This window comes from Galeopterus variegatus, unplaced genomic scaffold (genome assembly GCF_000696425.1).
Source record: "Galeopterus variegatus unplaced genomic scaffold, G_variegatus-3.0.2 Scaffold7711, whole genome shotgun sequence".
NCBI classification, from domain to species: domain Eukaryota; kingdom Metazoa; phylum Chordata; class Mammalia; order Dermoptera; family Cynocephalidae; genus Galeopterus; species Galeopterus variegatus.
Window position 1 is genome coordinate 1,638 of NW_007733822.1, and position 10,236 is coordinate 11,873.

A 10,236-nucleotide genomic window follows, 5' to 3' on the forward strand; every position below is an offset into this window, starting at 1 on the left:
AGGAGATAGATGTGGAGAAGGGGCTGGACGGGGAGTTGGCGTGCTTCCTCTCATCCGCCCTCCCGAGGGTCACGGGTCTGAGGGCCCAGAGCCAGCGTAGCTCCCATCTTCCAAAACCTCGCCCCACCGCTTTCTTCTCGGCTCTTAGTAGCCCTTTAGGCCTGGGCAGAGGTTTCAAGTTCCAATTTTGCACGTAAAGAACTGAGGTCTAGGAAGAGGAGGTCACCAGCACCATAAAGACACTTGCTGCAGAGAAATGGGAGAATATTCATCCTGGGAACACCTCGAGGATCCCGGGGACTGGGTATCTCCATGTTTGCTGGTGAAGATGTACAGGCTTAAAAGGCAGGTCCTGAGCTGCCATTGTGGCTGCACTGGCCCTGCCTTGCTCCAAAGCCTTCTATGGCCCACAGGCCAGATCCTACACTCGTCAGCCAGAGCACCAAACCTTGGAGGATTTGGTTTCTCCCTGACCCTCTTGTACTGACAGCTATCTGAGAGTTCCTTTCCTGCAGAGGCCGCTGGGTCAGAGCCAGACAGGAAGTAGAGCCTCCCTGCCCTGGGGCTTATAAAGCCCAGAGGGCATGAACTTCTTAGGACAGAGTGAAGGCTCCTGGCTACTTCCTGTCCAAAGGTGGGAGTAGAAGAAAAACAGATAATAATCTCTTCCCAGATTCTGGGCCTGTCTCAGCTCTACTCCCATCCTGTGCTCCTAGAGCCAGGACCTTTGGCTCAGATAAGCCTCATCATCCTATTCCCTCCTCACCCCCCACCAAGTTGCTTGAATTGAAATATGTCTTTGACGGTCCTTAGGGCATTAAAATGGGATGAGGAAAGAAAAGAACATCTTTGCGAACATCTATGGCTTCTATTGATTAGCCACTAATGCTTTATCCTTTTAGGCTACAATATTATCTCCATAAGGACTCCTTGAAAGTACATTTCTGGGGCTGATGGTAGAGGAGGAATGTGTTATCCCAGCAGCATTCAGTTGAACCCAGCACATGTTTACAGATGCCCAGGTACTCCTGGCTCTGCCAGCTATGCGTAGGCAATATAAATTAGACAAGAGGATTGATCCCTGCTCAGTCCTATAAGGAGAGCATCACATGGCTTGGGTTGTCAGATTCAATGGCAATTGCCTAACAGAGAATAAGGCTTTGTGGGGGCCGTTGGACTTGTGACAGATTAATTTTGATGTATGGGAAAAGAAAACAGTCCCTAACTAGCTCCTGCCAAAAGATAAGGGGGTGTTAGGCAGGGAGCCAAATTGTGAGCCCTGAGAAGGAAGGAGCCTCTGAAGGGGAAGGTGGGCAAAAGGTACACTTGACTGAGTTCATTCTACTTGCAGTTGTGCTTCCAAGGCCCTATTGGCTTTACTTGACTGCTTCTGCTCTCTTGCCCCCAGATGCGCCCCAGAGCTGGCCCTCCTGCCTCTGCCATGGCCTCATCAGTTTCCTGGGGTTCTTGCTGCTGCTGATCACCTTCCCTGTTTCTGGCTGGTTTGCCCTGAAGGTAAGGCTGGCTGGGTCAGCCCCCAGGATAGTTGGGCCACACTGAAAGCTTTGGCATTGGCGAATGAAATCCCCATTCTCTGCCCCCTTATCCTAAATATGATATTATTATACCTCTGAGATGGACAAGGCAAGGATTGTTCATTCCCATCTTTCAGAAGAAGAAGCTGAGGCTCAGACATGTCCAAAGTCACACTGGGAGTAAGTAAGGGGTAGAAACAAGACTTTCCGAATTCCCAGGTCCTCGGATCTGGACACTGACTTTAAGGTACACACAGATATCTTTGCCAAATCAGCCTCCCTTTGGGTTAGGCTGATTTAGAAATGAAAACACCCAATTCGGCCCAGCAGGTAATGCATAATAGGAAATCAGGCCTCTTTTTTTCACAGGGGTGGTACGAGTGGGAAAAGGATGAATAATAAAGCTGTAGTTGAGCGTCACACCTGAAAGCTGCGGTGAAAGTGGAAGCCCAGGCAGACCTTGCCCTTTGTGCAGCCCTAGACAACAGTCAACTTCTCTAGAAAGCCTCTGGGTTTGGTGCGTCTCTAGAAAGCCTCTTGGTTTGGTGCAGTCTGGAAGGGTGGTCCTTAGGTGATCCAAATCCTAGTTCTAAAATTGCCACTGAAACAAATGCTGTGTGACCTTGGGCAAGTCACTTTGCCTTCCCAGGCCTTCATTTCTCAATTTGGACATAACTATTTCTTTAAGTGCTCCAGGGACCTGAAACTGGCAAAGCCCTTTGCTCTGGGGTGTTGTTAGAGCAGCCCAGCCTTTTCTCCTAATTAATCCAGGGCAGACAGTGTCCTGGTTCTAGTCATGTCTAGCCTAGCTTCAGACCACAAAGATGAAAAGTTTCTCTGAGGATCAAGTCAACACAGTGTGGTGGTTGAGACACATGGCCTTTGGAGCCATTCAGAACTGCATTCAAATCTTGCCTGTTTCACTTATGGGCTGTTTGATTTTTAGGAAATCACTTAGCCTCTCTGAGCCTTGGTTTCCTCATCTAAAAACAGAGCTAAGGATACCTGACTGTGATCAAGGTGAAGGGGAGAGCGGGGAGGTAGGGACCTGGGCAAATGTCACTGGCCAGCCTAAGCTGACCACTTGCAATCCTTTCCCTTGCTACTGTGAACAGATCGTGCCCACCTATGAGCGGATGATCGTGTTCCGGCTGGGCCGGATCCGTACCCCCCAGGGGCCTGGCATGGTTCTGCTCCTTCCCTTTATTGACTCCTTTCAAAGAGTGGATCTGAGGACACGAGCCTTCAGTGTCCCTCCCTGTAAGGTGAGAGGCTTCTCAGTTACCCTGGACAGAGGGAGTGGGGCTTGTGCAGAATTTATTGTGGGGGTACCAGGACTTTGGCCTATGAGTAGCCATCTAGCGGGGGTGAGGAGGAAAAGGGGTAAACAGACCAGAAAATTGAGGATGGGGGCTAGGAGTACATTCTTGCTTTATACATGTAAACCCATGTACTTGGGGGTATCATTTTGCCCTTGAAGAGCTAACTGCCAGGCAGTGAGTCAAACAGGGTTGTCCCATTGGGCCTGAGCTCCCTGCAGCCCCAGTTCCTTGAGTGTCTTCTCTCACGGCCTCCTCTAACAGCTGGCCTCAAAGGACGGAGCTGTGCTGTCTGTGGGGGCAGATGTCCAGTTCCGCATCTGGGACCCTGTGCTGTCGGTGATGACTGTGAAGGACCTGAACACAGCCACGCGCATGACGGCACAGAATGCCATGACCAAGGCCCTGCTTAAGAGGTCACTGCGGGAGATCCAGATGGAGAAGCTCAAGATCAGTGACCAGCTCCTGGTAGGCAGTTCCCCACAGGATAGAGCTTGGTGGCTGGCACCTGGGCCTGGCTCTGCCTGCCAGGTCACTTTGAGCAAAGCACCAGATTGCTCTGGGCCTCAGTTTACCATATGTTCAGGAGTGTACCACCTTCGAAGACCCAGTGGGCTGTGTGGGGCTATAAGTTGAGGAGCAGAAGGTGTGCACAGACCATAATGATCTTGGGCAAACATGTCCCTGAGAAGGGGAAGTGGCCCTGGCAGAAATTCTTGGGTCCCTGTCTCTGACTGCTGAGGTTTCACCCTCCACTGCTCTACAATGATGACACTAAGCCTCAGGGGCCCTCTGCAGTCCCCATTCAGGCCTGACTCACAGGGCAGGAAGGTGGGTGGAATGAGCAGGGCCCCTGCCAACCCAATCACCTTCTGGGGAATTCCGTGCTCACACAGTGCTGCACATATTGTGGTTTTGGAACAGAACAAAGAGACATGAGGATATTTGGATCTTTTTCCTGCCTCTTCTCCATATGTATGAAAAATTACCTATGCTGGAATTTACCGTTCTGCTACAAGATGGAGTAGAAATAAAAACTCATGCAGCAGCATGTACCTCGCAGCCACGCTCAACTTGTGCTTCTGGCCCGTTATGGGAATGTGGGTGATGTGTTCCTACACTCCCCACAGGAGAGGGAGTGTGATAAATGCCAGTCCAGGAGGTCCTCCATCCCTTTAGCAAGTAAATCAGTGAGCAACTAGCTGGGTGAAGTTCCTGAGAAAGTGCTCTTTGCAATTATAACAGTAGCTCTCCCTTGCATAACATTTTATGGTTTACAAAGTCCTTTTGCCTGCCCCAGTGTGTTAGTTTCACGTTTTTACTGCAAGAGGGCCAGTATTACTGTTTTATTGGAGGGAAGAATCTAAGGTTCAGAAATGATTGGACTTGCCTCTAAGAACTATGGTCAAGAGCAGAGCTGGGCCAGAACCAGACCGCTTGCCCTCCCACCCCCAATCCAGTGCTTGATCCAACACAACTCAGATAACAAGTTGGTAACAATTTTTCTTCATAAAACCCCATCCCATTTTAATTCACCTTTAGGGAGAGAAGTGATCTCAGCCTTCTCGCACATTGCTTTAGTGTGAGAGAGGCGGTTTGGGGAAGTCAGTCCCACATCAGGATGTGAAAGTCATTTAGAGCCCATTGCCCAGACTGAGTTGGCACCTGGCAGAATGGGGTCAGTGCCTGTGGTTGAAACGGTATCTCAGGAAATCCAGCACACCTCCCTCAAGCTCTGGTTCAGGCAGACATTTCTCTTTCTCACTGCCCATTTGCCTAATTTTCATCTGGAGGGATTGCAGACCCCCTCCCTCCACTCTGCTGTACCCTCTTTAGTGGCTTACCCACCCCTTACCCACTCGTGCTCCAGGCATCTGCTTCACCCCTTCACTGCCCTCCTCCAGCCACCCCTCACCCCCACCCCCTCACTGTCTGCAGCAGGCCTTGCCTCTTCATGCTCAGAACAAAAAACTCTAGGACAAGAACCTCTCGGCTTCCTCCAGCTTCAGCCCTTCAAAGCCATCTGCATCTGTGCTGTTTTTCCTGCCTCATGTCCTGCCTGCTGCCTCTCTCTCAGCCTCATCCCTGCACTGGGCAGTGCTCTGGGCCCCACCTCCTATCCCAGGACTCCTTCCCTCCCTGGATACAGTCTTTCTCTCTCCTCTGCTTTCTGCATAAAAACATGCTCTCCCTTTGCCCTAGCCCCCCTCTCGCTCTCACCCCTCTCCCCTTTTCTTCTGCAAGCCTTCCTTCTCTCCCCTCCCATCCTTAGTCCAGGCTTCCCCCAGGCTCCTGACAAAGTGAACCCATCCTTCTCTCTCTCCCTCCCCGTCTTTCTTTTCAGTTTTCCACGTTCCTGCATCTCCTCCTTCCTCCCCATCACTCCAGGTTACTGCTGCTTGTTCTTCTGTCCTTCGGTTTCCAGGTTCCCCTCCCTGACTTCTTCTCATTTGTGACCTCTCTAGGAGAGCTTATTCATCCAGGGCCTTTTGCTACCTCTAGACGCCAATTATTCCCAACCCACTGCTCCAGCTCTAACTCTCCTACACCCCAGACCCATTTTCCCAGCTGCCTGTTGGGCAGTTGACTGTCTCATAGACTCCTCGAGCTTACAATATTTAAAAAAAAGTAGTTATTATTCCTCCCCTCCCAACCCTCTGTGTGTCACTTAGGTGAGTGTCACGCTTATGATTCATTCAGGAACCCATGCTGGAAACCTGACTCCCCGCTCCTCCCACTGCCCTCCCGGGGCATGGCCCATCCAGGCGTCCTCCAAGCCTGGTGGCTGTGCTTCTCTAGTGCCTTGCTGCAGCTTAGTAGGGTTTGGAGAGTTGTGCCTCCCTCAGTGTACCTTAGCTTCACAGCTCCCACCACCAAATCTGTATCATTTCTTGCCTGCAGTTTGAAACAAGCCTTAGTTGGTCTCCATGCCTCCTTCCTCAGCCCCCCAATCCAGTGTCCACACAGCAGCCAGCAGGAGCTTTCCAAAAAGCAACCTGCTATTGCCTCCCTGCTTAACTCCTCTTTGCAGCTCCTTGTTTCCTCAGAATAAATCCAAGTGAGCAGGAACAGCCCACCTCCGACCCCCTAGCTGTCTTCAGTCCTCCAGGCCACACTTGAGGCCCAGCTGGATGGAACCACGGTTATTTGCAGTTTCCCAAGCATCCCAGGTTCTCCTGTCTGGGCTTTTGCATGTGCTGTTCCCATTGTCCGGACCAGTCCCCTCCACTTAGAGAATTCCTCCTCCTGCGGGCATCACTTCCCCTCTGCTGGGTGCTCACCACCTCTCTTCCTCCTGACTAGCACTTAGCACAGCTGGGTTGTAATTGCCCTCTGCCTGCGGTCCCAGGCTGGGAGCTTCTCAAGGGTGGGTGTGGCACCTTTTTGTCTGTGTGTGGCCATCCCAGCCTGCCCAAAGAAGGTGCTCAGGAAAGGTTTGTTGAATGAATTCCATTTCTCCCCATGCTGTCCTCCAGCTGGAGATCAATGATGTGACCCGGGCCTGGGGACTAGAGGTGGACCGCATGGAACTGGCAGTGGAGGCCGTGCTCCAGCCGCCCCAGGACAGCCCAGCCGGGCCCAGCCTGGACAGCACCCTCCAGCAGCTGGCCCTCCACTTCCTGGGAGGAGGCATGAATTCAGTGGCAGGAGGTGCCCCCCTACTGGGGCCAGGTGAGAAGCTTCAGAGACCCGGGTGGAGGTGCTCACCAGCTTGGTGCTCAGCTTGGTGTCTTGGCACAGACTTTGCTGCTTGCTCCTGTAACCAAACACCTCTGTGCAGTGGACACCCTGCCCGGCTGTTCAGCCAATGCTGATTCTAGAGCTGAGCAGAGCTAAGGCAGTGAGTGGAGCCCAGGTAGCTGTGAGTGTGTACAGGCCTTTGGCAGCCTCCATGGGAGGAGGTGACAGCACTAGAAGGGTAGCTGGAAAGAGAATTTTACACCCAAGGCTGGAGTAGCTTAGAAATGTTTGAGGGTTTAAGCTGAAAACTCAGGGTCAGCTTCTTAGCAGAGGAGGAAGTTGAACAGAGGCTTGAAGGGAATATAGGAGGAAACTGCCACAAAAGGTGCAGAGTCCACAGTGACCCTAACCTTGGCAACACATTCACTCTTTTTCTCTGCCTCCCTCCCCAACCCTGTTGGCCATCCCCAGCAGACACCTTGGAGATGGTGAGCGAAGTTGAGCTGCCTGCCCCTCATGTTGGTGCTGGGCCCAGCCCAAAGCAGCCTGTGGCTGAGGGGCTGCTGACTGCTCTGCAGCCCTTCCTGTCTGAGGCCCTGGTCAGCCAAGTTGGGGCCTGCTACCAGTTCAATGTCATCCTTCCCAGTGGCACCCAGAGCATCTACTTCCTGGACCTCACTACAGGTGCGACTCTCTCCCTGCCCTCTCCTTCCCACCCAGGTTGCTTGAACTCCCCCCCACACCCATGGTTGTTTGTTAGACTGTGCCTTGCTCCTGCCAGCAGTTTGGGGTGAACCCACTGTAGTCAGGGGCTCAAACATCATTTCCAGATGATGATTATCCAGGCCTGGGTCTCTCTCCCATCAGCAGGACAGCTCAGATAACTGGGCTTCCAATTCCAAGAGCCCTGCACATGTTACAGGTCCAGCATGTGCCAGGCTCTGTGCTGAGTGCATTTTGTGCATTATCTCACCTACTTTCACCATGAGCCTGTGATTCAGAGCTTATCATCATCCCCTTTTCACAGATTTGGAAACTGAGGCTCCAAGTGGTCACACAGCCAATAAGACTAGAACCCAGGGTATTACAACATGAACTCTTAACCAGTACTCTCCACTCTTCCCAGTGGGACATGCTCAACCTCCTCTTCCCCCGTAGCTATCCCCCTACTGATACTCAGTTTTCTTTCCCCACACAGGGCAAGGAAGGGTGGGACATGGGGTGCCTGATGGCATCCCCGACGTGGTGGTGGATATGACAGAGGAAGACCTCCAGGCCCTGTTATGCAGAGAGCTTCGGCCCCTGGGGGCCTACATGAGTGGGCGGCTGAAGGTGAAGGGTGACTTGGCCGTGGCCATGAAGCTGGAGGCTGTCCTCAGGGCCCTGAAGTAGCAGCCTTGGCTGACCATTCACAGCCTAACCCCATGCCTGGCACCAAGCCAGGGGGCCTCTTGGAGGAAGAGACATTGGCCTGCACTATGGAGAGTTGAGGCCCTAAGAAGTTTCAGGCCCAGCCAGGAGCCCATAGATGGAGGCTGAAAGATGCTGGAGGCCGGGAGAGGCAGAGTCAGGCTGCCCTGCACTTCTCACCTGTTGTGGTTCTCTGGACAAGCCTTTGCCCATGTCCATCTTCAGCTGAGTGCCCAGCCCTGGGCGCCCAGCCCTGAGCTGGGTACACAGTGTGGTGACAGCAAGAGAAGGCTGAAACTGCTGGCTACCTGACTGACTAGATAGGCAGGACCCACAGACACAGCCTGCCAACAGCTGCGTTGGTCCCTGTGACTCAGACACAAAGCTCCAGGGGTGGATCAGAGAGGGTGGGAAAGGGGGAAGGAAGGCAGCCTTCAAGAAGAGGGATCTGGGGATCTGGCTGCCTTCCTGGGGGGTGGGAGAGGGCAGCATGGGAAAGAGCAGGCCTGCTGCTCCCTGGCCCTACTCCTGGGGACATCTTGACTCATGTGCCAGCTCTATCTTGCATGCCAGAGGAGCTGGGGCCCAGGGCAGCATGAAGGAGAGCCCTGCCATTCGTACTTCTTTCCAGAGGTTTGAAAACGGTGGACAAATAAATGTGGTGTTTGCAATGCATAGGAGAGAAGAAGCAAAACGGGGGCCATGGAACGGGGTGCTCTAGGAGGGTCAACCAAGGGAAGCCCCTGCTGCTGGCCCAGGCAGGGACCAAGGCCCTGGAGGCTGACACAAGCCCTTGCAATATTTGAAGTTTTCTTTCTTCCTGAGTGTCTCAAAGCCCCTGGGGATCAGTGGTGGGCAGGGTGGGGAACTCTCTGTTCCTCTTTATAGTTGTTTTGCCAGGAAAGAAAGGCATGGGCGTGCCAGAGCTGGTCCTGCAAACGTATTAACTTAATGAGGGGCAGAGTGGGAGGCTCATATCACATTCAAGAGAGGAGTTGGGGCCACTCTCAGCCTCCCCTCCTACCACACCTGAGGTCACTCTTTCTCCACTGGCTGAAAGGAAGGAAACTGACATCCAGGCCTGGCCACAGGCCCGTCCCCAGGAGTTCAACCGAGCTTTCTTTTTTTTTTCCTTTTTGTCTCTTTTTTACTGACCAGTAACGGGATCACAACCCTCGGTGTCGCTCCCCCGTACTGGGGACTGGCAACAGGATCGCAACCCTCGGTGTTGCGCCCGCACCGCGCTCAGCCAGTGAGCGGGAACCGGTCTCCACATGGGATCCGAATCCTCGGCCGGGAGCGCCACCGCGCTCCCAAGCGGTGCACTCTCCAGTGCGCCACCGGGCCGTCCCTCAGCCGAGCTTTCTGCTCCCAAACCCCAGGACCTGAGACAAGGGGCCTCTGATTTCTCCAGTGCTAAAAACAAATATTGCTTCGTGGAGAGACTTGCAGGGAGGCACAAAAGTCAGAGCCTCCCCTTTGAAGAACAGCCCGCAGCTCATCCTCTGGCACCAGGCCTTTCCTCCTCAGGGCTCTCTCCCCTTCCTTGGCACCAGGCTCTGTCCAGTTCACCCCCTGTCCCTGTCAGTGCCAGATGCTGCCTTGTCCCTCCTGTAGATCCTCTGTGTCGCCCGAAGCATCTTCCTAAAGCCCTGCACTGTCCCTGCCTCCTCGCCATCCACCGGGGTTCAGATTTCAGCCCTAGAGCCCTCCCTAGAGCCCCAGCCTGCTGCACCTGCTGCTGCCCCTCTCCCTCACCTGGAGGCCTCTCCTGGGCCTTCCCAGGGCTTTTTTGGGTTGGAGGGGAGGAGTGCAGGAAGGGCTGTCTGTTCAAAAGTCTTCCAATCCCCGTGGCCACATTGCTGCCACTCCTGAGGCCCAGTGAGAAATGGTCCTCTATGCTGTCACCTGGGTTCCCCTCCACTTCGCGCTGTCATTGCATCCATTCCCCACTGTCTGAGTTACTGTTCTTCACATACATGCCTGCCCTCCCCGCTGGACCGTGAACTTCATGCAGAGCGATTCATCTGTGGAGTCCCTCCATTACTACTTACACAAAGTGCTAGCGGGAAAACTCCAGGCACCTTCCCCATGAAAGCTGGCACTGCTCCTTGGTAGGAGGGGGAGGGCGGCAGCAGCAAAAGTGAGATTGTAAGTAGGGAAAACTGGAACTCCTCAGATTTCTTTTGTGGCATGGGAAGATCAACATAACATTTAGGGGAAACAAACTTTTCTGGATGTCTGTGTGGGTGGAGAGCAAGGCCTGCCATCAGCCATTAATACCCTACCCT

General features: G+C 53.4%; 1 protein-coding gene across 3 annotated transcripts; it reads left to right on the top strand.

The window, feature by feature from the left end:
• The first annotated feature begins 1,388 nt into the window (after positions 1-1,388).
• On the top strand, positions 1,389-8,322 carry STOML1 (stomatin (EPB72)-like 1). Of its 3 annotated transcripts, none has more exons than XM_008592249.1 (6): positions 1,389-1,515; positions 2,651-2,800; positions 3,119-3,322; positions 6,331-6,526; positions 7,010-7,219; positions 7,734-8,322. In XM_008592249.1, exons 2-6 carry the CDS (start codon positions 2,672-2,674, stop codon positions 7,925-7,927), a joined length of 933 nt encoding a protein of 310 aa, XP_008590471.1. In that variant the 5' UTR covers positions 1,389-1,515; positions 2,651-2,671; the 3' UTR covers positions 7,928-8,322. The 3 variants fall into 3 exon arrangements, with proteins under 3 accessions (XP_008590471.1, XP_008590470.1, XP_008590472.1); XM_008592248.1 differs by having other exon boundaries at positions 1,415-1,515; positions 7,007-7,219; XM_008592250.1 differs by lacking the exon at positions 7,010-7,219 and having other exon boundaries at positions 1,415-1,515.
• The last annotated feature ends 1,914 nt before the right edge of the window (positions 8,323-10,236 follow it).

Excerpts from the sequence above, each read along its gene's own strand:
- STOML1 (XM_008592248.1), top strand. The coding sequence starts at position 2,672 with ATGATCGTGTTCCGGCTGGGCCGGATCCGTACCCCCCAGGGGCCTGGC. Across the intron at positions 2,801-3,118 it reads TCAGTGTCCCTCCCTGTAAG|CTGGCCTCAAAGGACGGAGC; the intron begins GTGAGAGGCTTC and ends CTCCTCTAACAG. Across the intron at positions 3,323-6,330 it reads AGATCAGTGACCAGCTCCTG|CTGGAGATCAATGATGTGAC; the intron begins GTAGGCAGTTCC and ends GCTGTCCTCCAG.